This window comes from Zingiber officinale, chromosome 7B (assembly GCF_018446385.1).
Source record: "Zingiber officinale cultivar Zhangliang chromosome 7B, Zo_v1.1, whole genome shotgun sequence".
Lineage (NCBI taxonomy): Eukaryota > Viridiplantae > Streptophyta > Magnoliopsida > Zingiberales > Zingiberaceae > Zingiber > Zingiber officinale.
This window is the reverse complement of record NC_055999.1, coordinates 73,779,904-73,805,684: the sequence shown is the minus strand read 5'-3', so window position 1 is coordinate 73,805,684 and position 25,781 is coordinate 73,779,904. Positions and strand designations below refer to the sequence as shown.

Here is a 25,781-nt window from a genome sequence, read left to right as displayed (position 1 = left end):
TTGTTGGGTCTTTGACTACCCAACACCATACCTAAACCCTTAGATCCAACATTGAATCTTTCTAGGGTTTTCTCCAATTGATCAAGTTTTACCTTCAAAGCTTGATTTTTCCTTTCTAGGTTTCTAAACCTAGAGTCAACATGTCCACTGTGGACATTCCTAGACCTACCTATTTTTCTAGTCATGTGTCTCCCCTTCTTGGGATTAATGTCTTGATTCTCTATTACCTTCTTTTCCTTAGGTAATGAGAATCTAACTCTTCTAGGTCTATCATGCATAGATACCTTAGGGTTATGATCTAAATTTACCCTATTCCTATCATGATATCTAAATCCAAAGTTTTGCATGGGTAAATAATAACAATTATTCCTAGCATGCATGGAGGAATTTAAATTTGACTTCAAATTTAAATTAGGGTTTACCTTACCCTTTACCTTTGGAGCTCCCCCTTGACATGAGCCTTCATTCTTCTTCTCTTTCTCCCATTTCTTCAATTGTGCTAGCTTCTTGATCTCTCCCTTCTTGGGACATTTGGTGTGGTAGTGACCCTTCTCCCCACACGTGAAGCACACAATGCGCAATCTCTTCCTTTGGGCTTCTTCATTCCTACAACCCTTATTAGTGTTTAAATTAACTTGAATGAGTTTAGGATTTACCTTCTTTTTACCCATTGGGCACTTACTCTTGTAGTGTCCCTTCTCTTTGCACCCAAAGCAAGTGATATGATCCTTTGACTTCACTTCAGTGGAGATGCTCACTAGGTTGACTTCCAAGGCTTCTTCTTCTTCTTCTTCAACCTTTGAGGATGTCTCCTCATCCACACTAGTGGATGACATTTCTTCATCCTTCTCCTCTTCGGATGTTGAGCATGACTCATCTTCCGTTTGCTCCTTCTCAACTCGAGCCACTTCATCCGTTTCTTCAGATTTTATTTCTTCTTGTGTAGGGATGAGTTCTTCCCATTGAACTTTCTTTATCTTGCTCCACAAATCGTGAGCATTATCGTACTTATCTACACACCTCATCACATTAGAAGGCAACATATCAATTAAAATTGATATTACCTTATTGTTTGCCTCCGATCTTGAGGTTTGCCCCTTCGTTCAATACCGTGGTCGAAGCTTCTTTCCTTTCTTGTCTTTCGGGACTTCGAACGGTTCCTTGATCACCATCATGGTATCCCAATCCGTGTCGAAGAAGACCTCCATCTTCATCATTCAATAGGTGATATCCCATAAGCCTCCGCCTTCAAACTTCGGCGGTTCAATCAAGCCAGTCATCTTCTTGTATTTGCCCTTCTCGGCGATTAGTTCGATGAAGTGCGACCTTGGCTTTGATACCATTTGTAGGGAATCAGTAGTCGGTTTGAAGGGGGGTTGGATAGACGGCACCCCCAAATACTCGCTTCCTACACTTGTTAGTTTGCACAGCAGAAATACAAACTAATATGAATACAAAGAAAGCTAAAGACAAGAAAGAAATCAAACCAAGCTACACAATCATTTAACGTGGTTCGGAGATTACTTGCTTCTACTCCACGGCATGTCCTTGAGGTAGACGATCCCTATCCGTCGGTGGATTAGCCCCCGGCAAACTCCGGCTATCTCAAGTAGCTCCTTGTGGGTGGAGAAACCTCACCACAATACTCACAAGCACTTGAGAACTAGTAGACTACTAATTAGGGTTAACCACCACTAATTTCGTCAACTATAACCAAACTCCCAAGCTTTGATTATATAGGCCACGTGTTGGAAACCCCGCCTACCAGTCGATTGTCAAAACCATCAGTCAACTGCCCTCTTGTGGAAATTCAACCGTTACATCCCAACGACTCGATACCAATTGACTGGTAAAAGTACCAGTCGACTACTCCACATTGGTTGATTGAACAGAAATATTTTGTTCGCTCCCAGTCGACTGCCCAGTCGACTACACCAGTCGACTGATGAAACCACCAGCCGACTGGTACCTGAGTACACTTCACTCAACACTCGGACACTCACACTTACGACTCATTTGACGCTTCTTTGCAACCTTGACCTCTTGCCTTCAAGTCTACTTCCTTTGGCTCTCATCCCTCAGATGCATTCAGGCCCGCGGCTCGTCCCCAATGTCATCCTTCGCATATGCTTCGAAGTCGCTTCCCTCGACCCTTGTCCTCGCTACCTTGTCCACGGTCCCTCGAATGCTCCATCCTTCACCGGATCCGAAGCCATCAACCTGAGTCAAATGTGTGTCCTGTAAACCTGCACACTCACATACACATATCAAATAACAAGGGTGAACCTAACTTAAACTCTTTGCCTAAACATCAAAACATATGGTTGCACGGACCATTGAGATTACTTCAACAACTATTTCCGGCCAAACTAGTCAAGCTATCATATAATCACATATTATTATTATATTATTCATATATATTTAGTTAATTACTTAAGCCCATCGTATATGTATTAAGAATACTTTCTATTGCACTAATCTTGACTGGCTAGATTCAAGAGATCTAGTAAGTTTAAATGTCTTTATACTCGATCGGTTCTTCATACTCGATCGGGCTTTTTTGTTAAACATTTATGAGTACTTGCGCTCAGTCAATCTTCACACAACCAAGTGAGTATGGAACGCCATAAGGCTATATACCTTTTTGTGGCCGGCTGATCCCTTAAGCTCGATCGAGATTTATCTACTGAGCGTATATGAACACTTATACTTGGTCGACCTCTATTCGACTGGTAATATGTTAGAAACCTTTTAAGGCTAAATACCTTCATGCTTGGTTGGTCCTTCACGCTCGGTCGAGTTTTGCCTACCGAGCATATACAAATATTTTCATTCGACCTGCCATTGCTCGGTCGATAAAAGACTTAAGGCCGCATAAGACTAAATGCTTTTATATTAAGTCGATCACTTGCTCTCGTCTGGTCTTAACCTACCGGGCGTATACGAACATTCTTGTTTGGTCGAACTTCTCTCGGTTGACCATATGTTACACAAGGCTAAGTGTCGTTGCGCTCGAGTGACTCTTTATATTCGACCGGGCTTTGCCTATCTAATATGTATGAACAGTTGCACTCGGCCGACCTTTCTATGGCCGAGCGAGTGTTATAAGCTCTACAAGGCTATATCCCTTATGCCCGACCAATCTTTTTAGACTCGTCTGGGATTCATCTATAAACATTCACACTCGGTCGACCTTTCTATGGCCGAATGAGTATTATAAGCTCTACAAGGCTATATCCCTTATGTTCGACTAGTCTTTTTAGGCTCGACCGAAATTTTCCTGTCAAACGTATATAAGAGCTTGTGCTCGGTCGACCTTTTGTGTTCGACTGAACTTTATCCATTGAGTGTATATAAATCTACGTGCTTGACCGACTTTTGCCAGTTAAGCCTATTTACATTATCGTAAAGGATCCACTCATTATGACCCATATCACCGATGTCGCCCTGGACCTCTTATAATTGTCCAACGAGCTTGGAGTACCCCAAATGCTCGCTCGACATCTTTTCTTGCAGCCTCTTGTCTTTCCTTAAATTTCATTCTTTTCAGATCTTGAGGGCAGGAAAAACTCTTGACGAAAGTGGTCCATTCTGGATATATACCATCTGTTAGGTAGTACCCTTTTGTATATTGTGTACCATTCACAATAAAGTTAACTTCCAGTGCATTTCCTTTCAAGATATCATTAAAAATAGGTAATTCATTAAGCACATTGATATCATTGCGAGATCCAGCAACTCCAAAAAATGCATGTCATATCTATAAATCGATAGATGCAACTGCCTCAAGCACAATTGTTGGATAGCCATGATCACCTCGTGTGTACTGTGCCCTTCACATAATCGGACAATTTTTCCAAGCCCAATGCATGCAATCAAGACTTTTTAACATCCCAGGGAAACCATGCTTTTGTTCATGCATTTCAAGCAATTGAGTGATGCCAATTGCATTAGTTTTTCTTAAGTACTCACCTCTGTATATTTGTATCACGCATTGGCAAAAGTTGGACAAGCATTAAAGGGCAGTTGTTTCACCCATTCGTAGGTACTCGTCAAATTGGTCGGCGGAACCTCCATAAGCCAGTTGACGGATATCCGCCGCACATTTTTGAAGCGACGACAGACCTTTTCTCCTTGCTGCATCTTCCCTCCATTTAAAAAATTCACTAGGATGATTTCAGTGACTATGCGCAAAAATAACTCTTTTCTCATTCGGAATCGTCTTCGGAACATATCATCGGTATATACCGGCTAAACACAGAAATAATCATTGACAAGTTGAGTGTGTCCAGCTATGTGTTCTCTGTTAATTGTTCTTCTTCTTTGTGTACTCCCATGATAATCTACATGAATTCAGCCACTCTAAATTGATTGTGAACTACCATCATGAATAATGCTTCATCGAGATCTAATATTGTATGACTCGTGTTTTCAAGAAAATTACGACAAACTTGAGAACTTTTTTTACTAAAATTTTTGTCGATATTTGAATAGTTAAATAAATTTATAGAATAATGATTAAAATTATTATACATTTCTCTTTAAATTTTTAATATGTAATAAATGTGAAATTGATGTAAATAAATGAAATGAATGATGTACACACAAGGAAAAACAAAATGAATCGTTGTCCAACGTTTGACAAAACTGAACGTTCATTAATATCCCGACTTTTTGTCTAACGTCTATTTTTTATTTATTTTTCTAAGGTTGCTTTTTTGATGTTTTTTTTTGTAATGTTTGTTTTTTCGAACGTTCGATTTTATTTTTTTTAACGTTCATTTTTTTTTATTTTTTCGGTTTAATTATTTTTTTAAAATAAAAAATTGGTAGCCCACTATTTTAGTGGACTCGAGATTTTTATTCCCTCCAATGGGGATATCAATTAAAAACTGCTTTCACTGTGTTTACATGTTGAATTATACTCATTTAAATAATTTAAATAGAGTATAATTCAACTAATTCCCAATTCCCATTCCATTTCGTCACTGCCTTCCTCAGTTGAACGTCGGAATGAGTTGGTGGTGGGCGGGCGCCATTGGCGCGGTGAGGAAGAAGCTGGACGACGACTCTGCTCCCTTCCCCCTCGGCGTCAAGTACGAGAGCGTCGCCCTCGTCATCGGCGCCACCGGAATCGTCGGTTCTTCCCTCGTTGACATCCTCCCGCTCTCGGACACCCCCGGCGGCCCTTGGAAGGTCTACGCTGTCTCCCGCCGTCCGCCCAACCCTACTCTCCTCCCAGCCTCCGACGCCGACGACGCCGCCCTGCCCGTCCACTACGTCCAGTGCGATGTCCTCGACTCCGAAGACGCCTCCGCTAAGCTCTCCTCGCTCACCGATGTGACTCACATCTTCTACGTGACCTGGGCAAATCGCACCGTCGAGGCTGAGAACCGCACCGTCAACGCGACGATGCTCCGTAACGTCCTTGCCGCCGTTGTTCCCTCCGCCCCCAACCTCCGTCACGTCTGCCTGCAGACGGGGCGCAAGCACTACGCCGTCCCCTTCGAATCCCTAGGGAAAGTACCCGCTCATGAACCGCCCTTCAGCGAGGACCTCCCTCGTCTCCCCGTCCCCAACTTCTACTACGACCAGGAAGACGTCCTGTTCGACGAATTGTCCAAGAGGAAGGGCGGCGTGACCTGGTCGATCCACCGCCCCACCACCATCTTCGGCTTCTCCACCACCAGCCTCATGAACCTAATCGGCACTCTGTGCGTCTACGCGGCGATATGCCGGAAGGAAGGGACGCCGCTGCGGTGGCCGGGAAGCCAGATCACATGGCACGGGTTCAGCGACGCGTCGGACGCGGATCTGATCGCGGAGCAGCAGATCTGGGCGGCCGTCGACCCCTACGCGAGGAACGAGGCGTTCAACTGCAGCAACGGGGACGTGTTCAAGTGGAAGCATCTATGGGCGGCGCTGGCGGAGCAGTTCGGGGTGGAGGCGGTGGGGTACCAGGAGGACGCGGAGCGGTTCACGCTGGAGGAGGCGATGAGGGGCAAAGAGGCGGTGTGGGCGGACATCGTGGCGGAGCACGATCTGGTGCCGACGAGGCTGGACGAGGTGGGTACCTGGTGGTTCGCCGACACGATGCTGGGCGTCCAGGTGGAGCACCTCGATAGCATGAACAAGAGCAAGGAGCACGGCTTCTTTGGGTTCCGCAACACCGTCACTTCCTTCAATTCTTGGATCGAGAAGATGAGGGCCTTCAAGATCGTCCCCTGATTTCCTTTCCTTTTCCGATCTCGATCATCTTCCTGGCGTTGGTGTTCCTATTTTAAAAAATAAATCTCGTTCAAATTCGAAATCATCGTGGTTCTTGGTCGATCATTGCCAATTTGGGCCAAGCGAGGGATTGATTTCCTTGCTTGTGTCTAAAGGCCCGACTATAAACTTCGGCTCCAATCATTTTCCTTAAAATAAAAAACATAAATGCGCTATTAAAATATTTTTAATTTTTTTTTAAAATTTATTTTTAGAATAATAATAATAAAGATTTAGTGATTAAATAATTTTTAGAATAATAGCACTGGATGGAATTTGACTCAACCCGCTCTCTGTGTACGTTTGGAGACGCGCCGTCGCCGCTTGCAGGTGGCAAAGGAACGCTCGGAAGGCCGGAGAGGTATTCTGAGAAATTGCAAGCAACCGATCTAGGGTTTCTTTACAAGGAGCTTTCCGACCTCCCTTGGTTGTAGGAAGCAAAGGTAGAGTGCCTGTACTCTTTGATACTTTCCGATTGTCGCCATCGGCCTCTTTCCGCTCTTGTTTATATCTCCAAAATTGTTTTTCCCCCCTTTGCTTGTGTATTAGTGTCATATTTAGATTAGGACTATGTTGGAATCTCCGACTTGTTTTTGTTTGTTTGGTAGTGGGCGTCGGAGGTGATCACGATGGATCCACGCACTAAGTTGGTTTAGGGGAACTTGAGGAGATGTTTCGCCTCTTTGGATTATCTCTGTTAATTTCTGGGTTTTACGCATTTTGGTGGTTTTTGTTTGTTTGTTCATTCTTTTTTTTTTTTTAACTCGAATGCTAGTTCTTCTTTTTTATCATGTTATAGTTTGACTGTTCATTGAGTAGGTGTTGACTGATGCATCTGTCTATCTTTCGAGGAACTAGGTTTTTATGCTGTGGGCTTTGTTGCTAAAGATCTTTCCTTTTCCTGTGTGGAAATTGTAGAATCCTTTAATTCTATAGGTTATTAGTACCTTGCAAGTTATTGCCACCGTGAATTTGATCTGTGTGAGATAAAAGCGATTTTTTTTATGTTTATTTCTTTCCTCATGCAGGTCACAAATTGTGGGAGGATCATACCTGTACTCTGTTGCTTAATGTATTACTGAATTGTTAACGTTTAGTATTGTACAAAAAGATCATATCTTCCTTGCAAGTTTGTATAATCGTCTCTTGCAAGAGAGTTTGAGTTTACAACAATGAGAAGAAATGAACTACTTGCAAATTTTGCTCTTTTAGGTACGCTGCCGTTGCTTTATTTAGTTTTATTTATTTGTTTATCTTTTTACAAAACACACAATTCAGATAATTTCATTTCTATTTTGTGGATGTAATTTGTATGCTTTCATTGGTTAACAGGGTAACCCTTTTCTTTTCATTACACTGAGCCATTCTGATTCATATGGCCATGTCTTTTATATGCATCATTAAATCTATCGTTTCCTGTTCAAAACTGGTGCTGTCTTGGTAATGCTCTTTTTATTTCTTCAATTTCTTTTTATAATTTGTTCTCAGGTAATGCTTTGGTAAGTGGTTGAATGTGCGTGGCTTTGTTTTTCTTGAATACTATTAAATTTATTGTCTCATGTCCAAAGCTTATTTCATTTTGGCAATGCTCTTTTATATTTCTGCATTTTTCTTTTCACAATTTGGTCTTAGATGCTGCTTTGGTAGGTGGTTGAATGTGCTTGGTTTTGTTTTTCTTGGATACGCTGATCATCACAAGCCTTTTCCATGGCTTGTGCTGGCACAAGGTTTCAATATCAATCCATTATCACCATAAGTTTGCAAGAGCCCTCATAGACATAAACCAATCCAATATGTTGATTTATGAATCATCTGAGACTAATTGGAAAAAAAGAAAAAGATATAGGAACATGAGGCAAGCAGGTTATATCATTTTTGAGATTGGGGATTTGAGCAGTTACACATAGATGGGAGATATCTTCTTCTCCATCCCTATTTCCCTTCAGTCAAACGGTCATGAATTGCAACTATTTGTTGTCCAATCGAACAAATAGGTCATTTTTAATAGCCCATTGCCTTTGAGGGACCCTCTCATTGAAGGATGATCCTATCTTGCTTATATGCTAATACAACATTAAAATCTTTTTTTTTTGTGTGTGTGTTTTGCTCGGTTTAAGCCTTTTACATTGAAGCTTGCTACATTCTCATAGTATTTGTGACATGTTACAATTAAGATGTGCTGCAATAGTTTTTTTTTTGATACAATATTTTGTATTTGTAGGCCTCAAACTTTATATTTACATCATAGTTTTTGTGTGTGTTTTTTTGCTTGCAGGTATGACCTTAGCTCCACTTGTTGTGAAAGTAAATTCCAATGTGAATGTAATTTTGACAGCATGCCTGACTGTTTATGTTGGTTGTTATCGCTCAGTCAAGCCAACACCACCCTCGGTGAGTATTTTTTACTCTTCTTTTGAGGCAAGAGTGTGTTGTTGCTTGTCATGCTTGTTGGTTTAGATTAATATTCATTACAAAGTTACAACATGAAATATGTGCAGGAGACAATGTCAAGCGAACATGCCATGCGGTTTCCTTTGGTTGGGAGTGCAATGCTGTTATCACTGTTTCTTCTTTTCAAGTTTTTCTCTAAAGATCTGGTCAATGCTGTATTGACATGTTACTTCTTTATTCTGGGAATTGTGGCTTTCTCGTAAGTATTTTGTTTTCTTGGGAATGGGATGTGTTATTGATGATATCTACTAGAATTATTGATGTAATGCCTCATTTTAACCTATCTTTGACACACAGGGCAACACTATTACCATCAATCAAGCATTTTCTCCCAAAACACTGGAATGACAACCTGATTGTTTGGCGTGCTCCTTATTTTCATTGTATGTTATTATATTTTAAAACATCTTTTATTTATTTATTTAGTATCAAGTTGAATTAGTGGGTGCATAATTTTTTGGGTTTGTTGTGATTTGCATCATAAATCTTGAAAATTTTGTCTTTTCTTTACTTGAAATTTTGTATCACTATTGCAGCCTGTATATCCACAATCTATGGTAACACCACCAGCTAATGAGATAAACTCTGCCATAAACTAATTGTGTTCTTGAAATTCAAATAGTCAAATGTCTATGGAGGCGTTTAAGATACTTCAAATAAATCATTATGATAGAGCTTTTCCAGAAAATATGCTTCATCAAAATATAAATTTTACGTTTACATTATAGTATTATGTGAGATAGGCATCTAGTATCTGTTGGCTGGTAGTTTGGTTACTGTAAGTAGGGATAGTTTCATGATGGAACAGTATTTTTGAGTCAATAAGGGTAAGCTCGGTGGACTGTGCAAAGTGGGTACAGAGTAGTTTAGTTTAGATGGAAAGGATTGAGCCAATCTAGTGAACTTGATTCAAACATACTTTTACTTCATAGTTCCAATGGAAAAACTTAGAAATAAAAATTCCATATTAATAACTTATGCTTGGCTATTGGCTTGTCTATGTCCTGTCCTTGTTGAATGCCGGTTATAATGTTAGTTCTTTTGTGCTGGTTAATTACATTTAATTCATGGTCAATCTTTCTCATGTCATTAAATTCAGGAGCTTTTGCTACTTAGCTATCACTTAACAAGCTGTGTGGCAACTGGCAAGCTCCAACTTTCGAAGGACAATGTAGAATTTCTTTTTAAGACAGTTTCAAAAAACAGTTCAGGTGGCACTTAAGCTGCTACATATGTATTATCCGGAGGGGGCTAAGTGGCTATCTAAACCACATGCTCCTGCAAAGATTTGCATCCTACCTAGAAGACATGAATTGCTTAGGTTGATCAAATATTTTTCAAGATTATAAAGATTGCATAGGTTAAAAAATAGTGTTAAATTTGCTGTAAAAATAGACATTTAGTGTTAATTGTAGATTGCATAGGTTAATTAATACTCTTCATTGTAGTTCACTTATTTAGTTTTATCAATATAAGTTATTTTGAATGTTTTAATGTGGACCATATATGAAGCAACATACTGCTTATGCATTATGTTGTGAGTTAACCGCATACTGATTATATATATGGTTTGAAGTACAACTTTGTTCACATTAACTTGCAGAAGTCAGCCGCTGATCATATATCATAAACTTGATGAGATTCAAATTTATGTGATTGCTCCTCTCCAGTCATTTACTAGATTCTGATTACTACTGAATTGTTTAGATTTTTATTCATTTGCACACACTTTTTGGCTTTTCCTACCCAACCGGATTGTGGCAAACTTCTCTAAAGAATCCTATGCTGTATGCCCTTTTGCATTTATCTTCTTGGGAAATTTATTTTCTTAATGTTCATTGTTGCAGCTGCTTCTCTGGAATTCACTATATCTCAGGTTGTTGCATCAATACCGGGAACTCTTTTCTGTGTTTGGTATGCTCTTAAAAAGCATTGGTTGGCAAACAATATCTTGGGCATTGCATTCTGCATTCAGGTTAGTTCTCTTTCTAAACAACATGGTTATTTCTTTGACTTTGTGTTACTTGTACGATGTAGTTGGTTGATATGCTTTGTTTCCTATCCATTTTGTTCGCTGTTTATATCTTCTGCAAAATTAGATTATAGCTTCTAGCTGGGAAATTAAGTTCTTCTTATTTCCCTATTAGTTTTTTATGTTACTTTTTAGCTTGTCGCAGTAGTGTGACTGTGGGAAGACTTTCATAATTCCTTGTACCAACTCTGATTCAATTACAGTTGATTGTCTTTGTTAATGATCTGATATTTTTTGCACACTTAATTCATTCTAGTTAAATTTAGATGTTGTACAAAGCCCTTGCATAAAAATATGGATCTAGAACAGCAAAAGAATTATAATTTTATTTAAGCATTTAAATTCTATCTTGTGTATCAACAGTTTGACATGCTTACTCACCAAACAGAGGTTATTAAGAACTCAGTAACACAATACTACAATAAGTCTTTTTATTTTGCCTACAAACAGTATAACATGTTAATTTTATCTAGCAGTTTCCTCTCTAGTATTTATTTGGTATTTAATTTTGTACTTAAATATTGGAGAGATGTATTTCAAAAATAGGGTATCAACGTGGAATAGTTCAACATTTTCCTTTACCATTTTCCCCAGAATGTATTTCAAGCTCTTCTTCTTTGTGCAGGGTATTGAGATGTTGTCATTGGGTTCATTTAAAACTGGTGCAATTCTTTTGGTAAGATCAGATCCTTCTTTCTTCCTCCAGTATTAAAATACAACATACACTTTTCTGAATTATTTCTTGTTGTTTGGTTCTGGTTTTACTGAACTGACTTAACTGTGTCATAGCATAGTAATTCACAACCAAGCTATGAGTCCCTATTATTTGGGCTCTGTTACATGGACCTTGTCCTGCTAATGAACTCTGTTTAATGTCCTCATTATTTTTTATTTTTTAAAAAATCAGTTTTCATTAGGCTAATGCAGTTTTCTTTGGTCTCTCATGTACCCCTTGCATCTTTACTCTGGTCAATTCTATTTATCTGTGGTCTTTGAAAATGTGCTTAGAATATTTAATCATCTGTTAGAGATACATCTAAGTATCTAATTGCTCTTTGATAACATTAATTTTTATTTCTCTTTTTTAGTAACCTAACCACCCATCTATGTCCACATCCACATTTCTTCTAGTCTCCTACACTAAATTCTCCATTTTGGGCATATTCTTTCCTAATTGCTACAATTGACACTACATATGGCTGGTTTGTCCAAAATCCAACAACTCAAATATCAGGAGACAAAGTGCAAAACACTAAATACTAAAGGCATCTAGAATTATCTGCAACTAGGAAATTGATTTCATATGAATGATTTCAGAATCTAACCCAGCATGGATGGATAAACACAAAGCTTTACGTCACACTTCATAATACATTTACACTTTATAAGCCTGTAAGATTCCTGTAGTTTTCAGAAATTTAACAAATGTGTCCTAATCTTGTTGCAGTTCGCCTATTTTATGCTAACTAGCAAAGAAGGTTCATAACACTATCCTTCTAGTCTATCAGGAGAGATGATAGCAAAATCAGAAACCAGTCGACACTTGAATTTCCATATTTTATAATAATAACAAATCAAAGAAATAAAGCATGCTAGGTTTCCAGATGAAATTATGTGAAATCTAGGAATTTAGATACACATGCACTTGTACAGTGTTAGTTCTTAGTGGAGATAACAAAGATGCACACATTTGAAGAGACATACGAGGTGATACATGGATAGAGTGACGAGGTAATAGAAGAATAAAGTTCAGTTGCTATCTTATGGAAAGCTACTGCAGCTAATCTGCCTTTGGCATACAATCTCTATCAGCTAACATAGTGACATACGAAATCTTGACACCTCAGATCTTTAATTATGTCTGCCCTTCCACTGAAAATGATCACACTAGTGTATTGACTATGCCCTTGTTGCACTGACAACACCCACACCCTAGTGGCATGCACAAAGGAGATAAGCTGGAAAAGAGAAAACTGTTGTTGGTCATCAACAGGCGAAAGAGATAATGGGATGTTAATTTGGAACAGAAGCTGTTCCCTACTGAAGTCATTCTTGATAATCGATAATATTTGAATTGAACATATTTTTAGCTCGATCCAGGATCTTGCTGCTTTTTTCGGCATGCCTTTTTCTTGATAATTTAACTCTCTGGTCAACTTCAATAAATATTATGTCTTTGTCGTGCTAAGATTGTATTCTATCTTGTATGGGCTGCAAATTTAAAGGGGAGCTCTGCATAAGCTGCAAAAAATTCACCAATGCCAGAGTGACGCTTGGATGAAAAAGGATGAAAGTTGCGTTAGTCATCGACTGCCATAAGTGAAATGATTTCTAAACCATTAAAAGTATGGATCCTTGTAGTTCCATGGTAGGATAAAATCTGTGTAGCTGACCCAAAATAGTAGCAATGACAAGGCTTGTCATACCATTTAAGCTGCAGTTGAATTTAGAATAAAAATTGTGATAATAAATGTGCCTTGCATATAAGCATGTGCTGATGACAAAGTGATGGGGACCTGCATACAATATTGCAAAGGTGGTGGTGTCATTATATGGAGTTGCTCCTAGATAAAGGATTTGGGAAAATATGTCCACATGGATACTTTGAGGCAAATTCCTTAGAAGTCGACTGCATGATATAAACTTTTCACAAGTTTTATAGACTTGTTAAGAAAAATTGTGGTCCTATGCATTTTCGTCAAAGCTATACACTTAGTCTGATATTTCCTGTCATTGGAAATTTTCAACACATCAGGTTATAATTGTTGATCATGTCTATGATATCATGTATCTCTTCATGCTTTTTTGGAACTTTCAGATTGTCCTCCCATATCAATATAAAATAAAGCAGAAGAAAATTAACATAAAATATTGTTCATCATCTTGGGGAAGAAGTTACTAATAGAGACTATCACATCACACTCGTATAAGCCACTTGAGCAACTTTATATTCAGTATCATAACAGGATGAAAAGAAGATCCCCTCTTGAAAAAATTCTACCTCCTACTCCTAGGGAGCTTTACCCAAGTTCATTCAGTATTCATTCTCAAAACCCCCAAATTGTGTAGATACTATGCTTGCACCCTAAGCATTGTGATAACATTTCTTGTGGTGTTGACATCGGGCGGGATAGCGATTATCCTGCGGCTATTGAATCCATTGATTCGCACACGAATACCGGAAATAATCTTCTAAAACTTGTTGATTTGAAGAGGAATACCAGGAAATAGGAAAATAATGACACTCCAAAAATATTATTAAACCAAAATCGTCCCTAAACAACTAAACAAACCCTTATACAGACCAATAATTCTAAGATACGCAAGAAAGGAAAAATCCTAAGTCCTAACAGGCTCAAATCCTAAAAATTTTAAATAGGCTAAAAATCCTAAAATGCAAAAGATAGAAATTACCAAAAGTATCTAAAATACTGAAAAAACTCGAAAATTATAAAAAAGAATAATTTACTAAAAATAATAAAAAAGATCCAATAAATAGTTTTGCATCAGTCACCCTGAGTTAAAAAGAATTCGTACTCGAGTTCAGAGGTGGTAGTCTAAGAGGAAGATCATTTGATATCAACTTGTTAAAATCTATGGGCAACTGCACCAACAAGCACGATATCAGAACTATTCTGTTTATAGCTTCCTTTGCTATGACTGCAGGATCTTTCTCATAGTCTTTCTCAAATATAGGTATCTGGGGTTTGCTTGCATGTGTGCAAAGCTGTTCAATCGCACCAAATTTAAATGTATCAAAGGCTGCTAGCATGACATTAATGTTATGTTGCAAAAGCCAGTATGCAACTTTAGCTAGATTGGTAGATTTCCCAACTCCATTGACACCAACAAAAACCACAACATAAGGCCTCCCTTGCTCCTTAGCGACGTGGACATTTCGCAATATATCAATGGATCGTTTTGGTGTTAGAATGCGAAGCAGAGCTTCTTTCATAGCTGCCTGGACTGTGGTTGAAACTCTTGTAAAAGAGCCTAGTTTTTTTTTCTTGAAGACTAGCTGCTACTGATTCACATAGCTTTTCAGCAATTTCCTTAGCCACATTTTTAGTCAACAGACGATCTTTGAGGGCTTTCAATGCTGGTTGCAAATCAGATTTTTCTAAAACAGCATTGCTAGAAATGCTCTGGATCATTAGATGAAACCAACACTTTTTCTTAATGCCCGTTTTCTCATTCTCCACTTCCTCATTCTCGGTGCTGCTTTCAGTTTTTTATCAATCATGCTCTCTCCCTGATCTGCTGTTGCAGCATTAATAGGTATATCCCCTCTCTCATTCGTAGGATCTGTGAAATCCAGCTTTGACTTGGAAGGTGAATCAATGAGGTTAATTAGATATTCATTTCCGCTCCTTTCGCCCTTGTAGTTTTTTAGGGAATCCTCTGTCATCTCATAGTAGAGGGAAATCCCAGTAGATTTGATTGTAATACCACATTCTACGTCAAGATTGTTGGGCAATTTCGGTGGCTTCTTGCTCCCCTAGAGATCCGAAGCAGCGATGCTGAACAAGGAAGACTCTGATTTCTCCTTAATCTCCTTGACAGGGGATTTGAACTCATCGAAGTTGAAGAAGAAATGAAAGTCTTTACCAGCTGAAATATTTTGGGATCGGGCCAATGCATTGGTTGTAACATGCACCTCATTGTTATAAATTAGATCACCAACCATTTCAATCTTGTCGTCCACATTTTCCTTATAATAAAAAATTTCTTCTTGGATACCCTCCATGAAGGTGTCTAATGGTTTGATCTCACCGTCGTCTCCGCCGCCCCTGCAATCGGATTGATCTAGAGAATAGTGTCTGCATCCTCATGGTGGTCTCTGCCACAGCGTGAGGAAGGGGGGACGTAGAGGTGCTACGGAGCCAACGTTCTCTTGAAGTTGTAAGTGACAGGGCAGTTGATCTCGAATCCCTTGAAACCAAACTTGCTCTTCGACATCTCTTCTCAATTGGAAATTAAAGATTTTTCAAAAGGGGAATAAAGGAACTTACGACCTTTACGATCTTGTGTGGTTATAACTTTACAACTTGTCTGACCACAATATAAGGCTTCCGTAGTCGGGACCTGCCTATCACTACCATGACCACGATCACGATAATCAACCATAGGATCTAGGAGCTTTGATACCAATTGACGTTGGGCAGATTCATGTGGGCTGACGAGAAGACGGAATTGAGGGGAAGGTAAGAAGAGAAACCATTAAAAGAAACTTTTGGTGGTTTCCCTTCTTGCCTTCTCTTCAATTCTGTCTTCTTGTCAGCGTCAGGTGTTGTCAGCGTCAAGTGTTCTGCATTTCATAGATTGCTGCTTCATTCTATGTTACTGTCATTATGATATCCGTATGTATATATGCCATGATTTTATGGTTCTCCTATCAAGGATTTTTTTTTAAAAGCATCTTTGAACCTTATAAGCCCTTAACTGTATATGTTTTCTTGAAAAAAATATTATTAGCAGCTAATTTTGTGTTTTTTGACTCTCCATATCTTAAATTAAGGTTGGACTGTTTTTCTATGATATATTTTGGGTCTTCTTCACGCCAGTGATGGTTAGTGTCGCTAAATCTTTTGATGCTCCAATAAAGGTTAGTTATTTGGTGTATTTGGCTGTTGCTTATAATACTTTTTGTTGCTTTTGTTAATGCATTCTTTTGTCTTACCAACAGCTTATATTTCCAACTTCTGATGCTGAACGACCATTTTCGATGCTTGGTCTTGGGGATATTGTTATTCCTGGTAACTTATCCAACTTTAAGACCCCTAACATTAGGGTATGCAATGAGAAATATGTTAATAATTTTGGTGGTGTTGTGAAGTAAGTCTGAAGCTATTGGAAGGTATTTTGACCTTAGTTCCACAAGGGAAAACTTTGTTTTACTATCACTCACAAATGGGCTAAGTTGACAATTTCTCATGGGCTGCAAACAAACTAAATGCTTATGAACTTGTATAGTACTTGGATTGACAAAAGCTTACTAATTTTTTTTTGATATTGATTCAAAAATTAAGCTAACAATAAAACAAAGTTTAAAGTTTTGTTCTGAGCTTGGATACAGATGTATGGCCAAAACAAGACGGCCTGCGGGTGGACTTATTATTCCACTTATTATTCCGATCCTTGTACTGAACCCTAATAGGAATAGTGGCAAGAAAAAAGAGAGGGGCCTGTGCCTAGTCCTAATGTGATTAAAAGGGTAGGAGGAACACATACTGGAGGAGGAAGAAGCCACTTGCCTCATCAGAACACCTTGCTCACAACTAGCCCTCGTCTAGACATGAAACCAAATTATTATTATTTTTTTTAAAAAAGAAGTTATATCATGTCTTAATCTCTTTAAACCTCTTCCAAAGTTTTATGGTGACTCATCAACTCTATACCTCTATAATTAGAATAAGATTGTATTTCACTTTTATTCTTATATCTTTAATTCTTAGGGCATTTTCTTAATTCTCAAAATTTTAATGAACAAGCTTATGCAAATTTTGGAACTCATTTTTTTTTCAATAAATATTGTTGAATTGAAACTATTTGAACTTGGTTCAGCTTGACTTGTCCACAGGCCTAACTTTTGAGCAGCTAGGTTTCTAATTTTCTATATCAATTGGTTGTGTATCCTTGTTTGCATCAATTCAATAGTTTTCGTTTTTTTTTTGCTACCATGAAGAATACTAAGGTCCTCGGCATTTTGTGTGTTCTACCTTGGTTGAGGTTATCTCCATTTTTCATGTATGATTTGCTTCAACTACTTAATGAAATTGTCCTGAAGATTGAGTTAAGCTTGATCTGGAATGTTAGCTTCCCCGACTGGATTGCGTAATAATGTGAACTAATTGATTTTTTCCTATTGTCAAGTTAAGCTTGTTCTTGTCTAATGAGACCATAGAATGCTTTCCCTATATAGCCTTTCTCAATTTGCCCAAGACCTCATGGAGTTTTTTCAAGATCTCATGGAGTTTGTAAAAGAGTGAACTATCCGTATATGTGCTTTTAGTGTGGCCCTTGTAGAAATTATGCTATTACCAACAGAGCTTTTGAAGGATATCTTTCTTGGTTCAGCTTATTAGTATTGCTGTGGTAAAATAAATAGGTGGGTTCATTTCTGCCTCATTTCTGCTAATTCTTATCTGGCTTCCTCAAGGATATGATTTTATTTTACATGTTTTTACTTATTTATTTATGTATTTTATTTTCTGATTCTGATGCAGTGATATTTTTCAAAATATCTCCAATCTGCAGTTTGCATCAGAAGGCTTTGCTGCAGTTTTCTTTATTGTTTTCTCAAACTTTACATGCTTGTTCTGCCCAGGAATTTTTGTTGCTTTGGCATTGCGCTTTGATGTGTCAAGGGGAAAGCCAATATGCTACTTCAATAGTGCATTTTTAGGATATACAGTTGGTCTGGTCCTTACAATCATAGTCATGAATTGGTTCCAAGCTGCACAGGTGAACTGAAACTGTATGGTACTATTATATGTTCTACACTTCTATCTTCACATTGAAATCTCATGCTTTGGCCATATGCAGCCTGCTCTGCTTTATATAGTACCTGGCGTTATTGGTTTTTTAGCAGCTCATTGTCTATGGAATGGGGAAGTAAAATCGGTTGGTTCCAAACTCATGCATTTGTAGCATATTACTTAATTTTCTATTCCATTGACAATTTAAATGGCACTAAACTATAACTCCTGCTAGATAAGTAAAGATGCAGATGCTGAAGTGCAATGACTTCCTTATCAGGGATTTCATTCAATGTTTAATGTGTGATTCAACTGAGTAGAATTGGAATATTTGATTTGACAGGATCTATGTATCTCCAAAAAAGAAAATTTATTGAATCAAAATCTTCTTCAAGGATTTTTTGAAGATCGATAGAGATTATTTTAGATCAAAATTTATTGGAATATTTTTTTTTTTGAAAATCTCCTTTTGAGTTTTGTCAAGGAGGATAAGACTTGAGGTTTAAATTATCACCAATTACTTCAATATCATAGAGTTCATGAACATAAGATTTAGGTTTTTATGAGCACTGAATTATATTAATGGCTCAGAGTTAGTAGTCTCCCAACTGAGTTGCAAGCTGTTCATTATTTTTACTCTAGCTTGCTTCACCACTGGATTATCTATTGTCCATTGTAGCTTTACTATAGATCTAATTAAGAAACATTACTTGGAACCTCACTGAATTAGCTTGCTAAAATAAGCTCTGTATACAATCAATGGATAATATTCATATAGCTGATTCTAAATAGTTGGGTAAAGGGTTGCTGTTGTTCATGATGAGTTTCATATAAGATAGTAGGAATCAGAATATTAATAACTTGAAGTGCCAGCTTTAGTTGATCGCTAGAGTTGAACTTTGTACTTCTGGATTTTGAGGAGGGCTGCAAAAGCATTAAAAGGAATGAGAGAAGCACAAATAGGAAATTATCGGAAGAGAAAAAAATTTGTTCCAAGCAATAGTTAAGAACTCTTGATGGTATGACATAGTACCTGACCATACTATTCTAGTATTCTACAACCACCATAAATAATGTATGGGTTGGCATGATGGTATGCCCGTCGATGCTGATCTTGAATACAAAAGGAATGCAGTAGGAATGGGAATGACTTGTTGGATATTGTTCCGATTGGTCGATGCCACTGTTTCAATTAGTTACTGCATAGGCCTCTATGCTATTAGGAATTGAATTTCATGTGACCCCAATAATCTATCCAGGGCATTGGGTGATTAAGAGTTGGGATACACTAAAACTAGGCCATCTATCAGTGATAAACAATCTATCTGGTTAATGTAAATGCATGAAGAAGCAAATAAATGTCAGTATGCTGTGATTGTTGACATGAACTGTTGTTTTCATAGTTGGAGTTATGAGTCCGGTTTTATTAAATATGTGTTTGATCATTGGTTCAAAATCTGATATCGACTCTGAAATGTTTACAGCTGTTGGAGTTTGATGAATCAAAATTGTCCACTGAGCAGAGCAGTGTCAGTTTGGAGCAAGAGGAAGACACACGAACTGATAGGGAAAAGGATGATTAGTTGCTCATTTTGTGGTTCTTAAACCAATTCTAAGATTTTGTTGCAAATGGCGACACCTAATTTGAAAGGGCTTTGCTGCCACTTAACTTATACAATGGACTGGACTCACTCATATATGATTTGAAATTTATAGATTGTGGAATGTTTTTCCTAGAGGAGATTTGAGTTTGGAGAAAGATGTGATTATGAACATCTCTGAATGGCAATTCGGTGACTAGTAGCTATCATTTCATGCATCAGCGCGATTCAATTCTTGTAAAACCAACAATTTACTCGATGAACATGTTGAAGATGAGTAGCAGGAACTTGTGCTCATCAAGGCAAGGAGTCCCCATCTCACCGACGATGGTGCCTCTGCCTCACCATTAACCAAGCCATGGCGGCCAACCACCAAACCTCCTACACAGTGAAACAAAGGTCCTGTTTGTCTTCCTGTTCACTGAATCTGTAACTTTCAATAGCAGAATCATTTTCAACGGTTTTTCCATCAAATCAGATGTTATCAAGGAGCCGTCAAATACACCAGCTATGGCTAAAATGTGAAGTGGTAGTATAAGAATGTTGTAGTTGTTGTGGATTACAATCAAGTAAATCAGCTATAGTTAACATGTGAAATGGTCACATAAGAATGTTGTATTCTTCGTGGAATACAATCGAAGCAGAAAAGCTTCCTAGACCCATAGAATCGATCCAGAAAACAGAGCTGCTCAATGTGCAACAACAATTAGCTCATGAGACTATCATTGTGTCACCACTCATCAATATTCAACTTATAGAAGATTTCTTCAACTAATTAATTTGTAAATGAAGTGAATTAAAAAAATTCTTTATTTTTATACCAAAATCTTGTTTACTGGCGATAGGAGGAAGATGCAGTTCGTATCTCGCACTGTCATCCTTCTTAGAACGGAAAAAAGGGATCATTTGTGAAGAAAAGTGAATCAAAATAGATCAAGATTTTATCAATCTTTTGTTCTTTAATCCGCGTCCCATGCATGAAATGCTCAGATGGCCGTATAGATAACGTACAGAAAACATCTCTCAGCTCAGTATGGTCATATCCTATTCTCCCCCGTCCATCCCTTTATCAAGAAACAACGTGCCCTCAACAACTCTCTCACTCCATTTCCATCTCTTGTCAAGCGAAAGAAGCTTTGCCGTGTGCTAGTGGCACTGCTCAGCAGCAGCCACCACCACCACCCTACTGCCACCCCAACTACAAGTAAGCCAATCCCCCCCTCAACCCAGCTGTTATCTCAGGCCTCACTTTGATATTTTGAGTCCCTTTTTTTCCTCCAACTGTTGCCCTCTCACTTCTCTGTCTGTCTGTCTTGCTCTGTGCAGTCTGCGTGACTGATTGCCTAGCAAAGCAGGATTTTATGGTTATCAATGCATTCATTTAGCTGCGCCTATAGTACACCTTTGCAGGCTGCCCATCTGCACCTGATGCCACTGCCAATCATCTCTCCAATCTCCTCCTAATCCTTTTGCCACCTTGCTTTCCTTTGCTCTCTTCCAATCTCCCCTGTATATATAAACAATCTTATGCACGGTCCAGAGATAGACAATAATGTCTCTCTTTTGCTACAGCATCCTCTCCCTGTTCCTCCTCTTCGCCTCCGTCCATTCTGCGCGAAGGACACAAGGTAGAGCCTTGCTTGAGCCTCGGGAGGCTGCCAAGGTACGACTTTTTCCGCTGTCGCTTGCTTCCTGCTGTGCGGACTGTGTGATGGACGATGTGTTTGATCAGGGACAGGAAGAAGAGGGCGGCGGCAGCGTCGCGTCAGCAAGCTGTTCAGACTGTGTGATGGACGGTGTGTTTGATCAGGGACAAGGAGAGGAGGGCGGCGGCAGCGTCGCAGCGGCAATGATTGGGTCGAGGCCGCCACGGTGCGAAGGGAGGTGCCTCAGCTGCGGCCCGTGCGAGGCGGTTCAGGTGCCAGCGATCCCACAGGATATAACTCCGGCGGCAGTGAGCTCCAGGGGCGATGAAGGCAGCTCCATTTACAAGCCTCTGAGCTGGAAGTGCAAGTGCGGAGGCATGATCTTAAATCCATGAGCGCTACCTTAAATTGTTTCAATCTCGTGTATAGATACTGAAGTAGTGGAACAGTGGGAGTTCATCTTTTGGTTGAAAATTTTGCTCTATTTCGATGCAACTGTTGAACCAAAGTGGACAAAATGGAAACTTGCACAAGCTTTGCAGCTCCATGAAAGGTCATGTCCGAGTGATTTGATACAATGCATTCACAGCACTCTGTCCAAAACATATATCTACTAAAGGTGCAATAAGGACAAAAAAAAAAAAAAAAGTTAAAATGCTGAACACAAAAAAAAATACTGAATTCATTCTCCAACCTTGTTCGAGTTACAATATCTTTAAGAGCACAAGAAAGTTCGATGTCTTACAGCAAAACAGATACAAGATGGATATATTACTCAAGACATCAGGAAACTCATCATGCCGAAAGCTTATTACTATCTAGATGAGAAGCTTTTCGATTGCATCCTGGAGTTATAACATCAGATGGGTAAAAATCAGAGGAATTTGATACAGATAACTGTGAAAATTGGAATATAGATTAAAAGTTCACCTTGAGCTGCTGGATTTGGGATTTCAACTGGCTGCCTTCGTTGCTAGTCACTGAACAAGCAATCACAGGTCTGGTGACTCCGCAAGCACGGCCAAGAGCTTGTTTGGAAGGAAGAAAGACATATGGCACATTCTACAATCACAAAACTGAATGATTAATCAAAGACAACAGATTAAAACTAAATATAACCACAAAAGCAAAGGTAAATTAAAGTTGAATAAATCAATGCAGCATATTTGGACATAATTGAGATGAAATACTACTGGTTTAATTCTGGAAAACTCAACTAATGCACAATTTTATTGGTAGAGAATAACTTCCAAGTTATGACTCATTTCTCTAGTAACTTCTGATATGACTAATATTGTCAGCCGGCATTATACCAATCACCAAATGGCAACTTAAATTGAACTATCCAATATCACTTCTAAGCATTAACATTTTTGCTATCTGTGGCTTCTTAATGAGTCATGGACATGTAAACCAATCTGAAAAAGGCAAAGGATGAGGACGCAAGTACAGTAGTTCCCTGGATAAAAGTTTTATTTTCTTTTTTTATGGCAAAAGATGAGGATGCAAGTAGATATAAAGGCATCAAAAGGATACCCACATGTTGATGCATACTATTTCTCAATAGCCAAATCCTGAAGCAAAATTTTTTTTACTCTGCATATGTTTGCTTAAACAAACACCTGTTCATGATTTCAAATATCTTTTGCAATTGTTATGATAAAATTACAATGCCTGTTTCAACTAGAACATTTTTGGACATATTACTACCATCTTATACCACCAAACTTCTATATAGATTTGCAAATAAGCTCTAATTGATGTGTAGCAAAGTTCATTTTATAAACTTTTAATCTTCTACCCAATGGTCAGGAGAAATTTTCAAGATAGAAACAAGTGGATTCATCTTATAAGGTTAACTCTAAATATCATTGAGGGTATTTAACCTTTATAAAGTTCTCTAAAAATGTTTTAGTTTTTGTTGTCTGAATAATACATGGTTTAAAGAAGACTTCTCAAGCAATGTAGGAAAATTGCAGAGAAGGAACACCAAATGAGAAAAGAGCATCCTACAAACTGTAGAATTAAGCTGCATATAATACCACAAGGCATTGCATGAGGAATATATTCACTCATTGAATATATATTGTTTGATCAAAAACCAAATTCTCAAACATTTACATTAGAATTTTCTTTTGATCTAATAAATAACGTCTAAAAAATGGCATGTAAAATATAATTCCAAAAAATTGACAATAACAAGCTGGCAAGCCAATCAAAACATATGTTTGCCACTTGATATAGTGAAACACTTGAACAAATCAGGATCATATTGAACTTTCCTCAATAAAATTCCACAAACTCATAGGTCAATCTTCTCACAATGTCAAGACGCAATAAATCTCCACATGCTCATAGGTCGATGTTCTCGCAAAGTCAAAACACAATAAATCATAACTCGTAGCAATGGTATCCATGTGTTTCTCTACAACACACTAACTCAAGTATGTTAAAGTAAACTCAATGGTGGCACCTATTTGCCACATGTCTGGAACATTGAATGAAGAAGTCACCAGTAGCAATAATCATGATACAAGGCAAATGCAATGCTTTTTAGGACAAAACTCTATATCTCCCCACTAGATATCCTATTAACAAACATAACTACTCTGAGAAGCAGATACATAAATGCAGACACTTACATTATAATATGCTATCCCAACAAAAGGGCTATAACATCACAAATCTACACAGTACCAATCAGACACTTAAGTTATCTGTACCAATCTATATGTAGAACGTGGATGAATAAACCAATGAACTCAATAAATGCTCCTTACTTCAAAGGAATGAACTCAGAAAAACTGTTCCACGAACACTCCTATTATATGGAAAGTAGACAAAACTGAATGACCAGAAAATGTAAGCTTTCAAAACATAGGATATATCTTTACAAATCGAGCATAATCACAATGCACTCTAGAACAAATGCCCTGAATGCCAACTTATTCATCTAAATATTTACAGTCTCACTAAAATAGTGAAGAGGATCACAATAAGAAAACAACATTGTTAGAGTATCTCCCTGCCAATTCTCTAATGAGTAAAAAATATTTGCAATTACTAATTAAAGAATCAAACATACTAGACATACCAAAGCAAGACAACCACTTAAACAATGTTACAGACGGTTTAAATTCAATACCACCAATTCAAAAAAGGGGACGGGAATAAACTAGGAATAGCATATTGTGTCAAACTCAGAAGGCACACCTTGTCCTCCGCGAGCAAAGGCAGATGGAGGAGGATCTCGAGCGGCTCTGTGTCTGCGGCCATCACGACGAATTCAGATATTCCCCTATTCAACGTCTTGGTGGCTGGAACATTATACCCAAGAGTAAAAAAATTTAACTCATCCCGTGCACCAGGAAACATGTGTAGGACACGCAAGCCAACAAGACGGCTAGTAGAATAAACAAACCAGAAACAGGAAGGATCTTGAGAGAAACCCAACAAAAAAGAAAAGACCTTCATTTGCGCCTTTCTTGAGTTGCTTGTAGTTGGCGGCCTGTTGGATGAGATCGAGGATGGTGATGGTTAGCTGCGCGTCGGCCAAAGGGTACGCCTTGGGATTCACGGCAACAGAGTCCTGATCACATTCAAGAAAAGCAAGCACAAACCAAACCAATCATGCAACAGAAAGTATTTCTTCCAAGGGAACAATTCCAAAAAGAACGATGGAGGAAAAGCTAATAATCACCATGTTTCAAAGCAAGAACTGCTCCTGGTCCTAGAGACGATGCACGTGAAACCAAAGCAAGGGAGACGTAGCAGCAGCGCACTTCCTCTAGGCTTAAACCCTAATTCGGCACCCGGTTGCTTGCTCGGGGTTTACAAGGTTGTTCTCAGAGAAATGACCGATGCCCTAATTGCTGGGTCATTTGTTATGCAACTAAGAGGCTTCGACAATTAATTGGGCTTATTCTTGGGCTTCAGCCCTCTATGTAAGTAAATAGTGTAATAAAATACAATTATGTTCATCTCAAGCGGTCCTTGTAGTCCGTCTTCCGACTATGTTGAAAGAGATAAATTATGGGGTCAACTTATAGTCGATCATTAAATGGCTAAATGGTTAGAGATTTTTTCCCGACGGTATGCGCCCGTTGAGAATTGACCTATGTAGATTTGATATGCTACACACTCCGATACACATCCACCCATGAGCAGTCCATTAGCATCTAGTGTTATTTTTTAAAATTCTTTTAGGGCTTATGATTGGTTTAGAGTATAGTATTTAGGTTAAGTGAAAAAAATTAACACTAGATGTTTATGAGATGCTCACAGATGGATGTACGACATATTAAAA

At 38.4% G+C, this 25,781-nt stretch overlaps 4 protein-coding genes across 5 annotated transcripts; 3 read left to right on the top strand and 1 right to left on the bottom strand.

Moving 5' to 3' along the window:
- Window positions 1-4,966: 4,966 nt before the first annotated feature.
- Window positions 4,967-6,313, top strand: LOC122006022 (3-oxo-Delta(4,5)-steroid 5-beta-reductase-like). Its single transcript, XM_042561317.1, has one exon. It carries the CDS (start codon window positions 5,014-5,016, stop codon window positions 6,226-6,228), a length of 1,215 nt encoding a protein of 404 aa, XP_042417251.1. The 5' UTR covers window positions 4,967-5,013; the 3' UTR covers window positions 6,229-6,313.
- Window positions 6,314-6,456: 143 nt separating this feature from the next.
- LOC122006023 (signal peptide peptidase 2-like) lies at window positions 6,457-19,964 on the top strand. Its single transcript, XM_042561318.1, has 12 exons — window positions 6,457-6,710; window positions 7,296-7,479; window positions 8,543-8,658; window positions 8,766-8,917; window positions 9,016-9,101; window positions 10,566-10,693; window positions 11,376-11,426; window positions 16,269-16,355; window positions 16,437-16,506; window positions 18,078-18,214; window positions 18,296-18,373; window positions 19,713-19,964. The coding sequence occupies exons 2-12, from the start codon at window positions 7,440-7,442 to the stop codon at window positions 19,809-19,811; spliced, it is 1,044 nt and encodes a 347-aa protein (XP_042417252.1). The 5' UTR covers window positions 6,457-6,710; window positions 7,296-7,439; the 3' UTR covers window positions 19,812-19,964.
- A 1,375-nt stretch (window positions 19,965-21,339) lies between these two features.
- LOC122006019 (EPIDERMAL PATTERNING FACTOR-like protein 2) lies at window positions 21,340-22,227 on the top strand. Of its 2 annotated transcripts, none has more exons than XM_042561315.1 (2): window positions 21,340-21,492; window positions 21,568-22,227. In XM_042561315.1, the coding sequence occupies exons 1-2, from the start codon at window positions 21,382-21,384 to the stop codon at window positions 21,868-21,870; spliced, it is 414 nt and encodes a 137-aa protein (XP_042417249.1). In that variant the 5' UTR covers window positions 21,340-21,381; the 3' UTR covers window positions 21,871-22,227. The 2 variants fall into 2 exon arrangements, with proteins under 2 accessions (XP_042417249.1, XP_042417248.1); XM_042561314.1 differs by having other exon boundaries at window positions 21,562-22,227.
- LOC122006021 (NHP2-like protein 1) lies at window positions 22,134-25,351 on the bottom strand. The gene is made up of 5 exons (XM_042561316.1): window positions 25,176-25,351; window positions 24,944-25,064; window positions 24,689-24,792; window positions 22,406-22,537; window positions 22,134-22,320 (listed from the first exon to the last, which is right to left on the bottom strand). The coding sequence occupies exons 1-5, from the start codon at window positions 25,176-25,178 to the stop codon at window positions 22,294-22,296; spliced, it is 387 nt and encodes a 128-aa protein (XP_042417250.1). The 5' UTR covers window positions 25,179-25,351; the 3' UTR covers window positions 22,134-22,293.
- Between the last annotated feature and the right edge of the window lie 430 nt (window positions 25,352-25,781).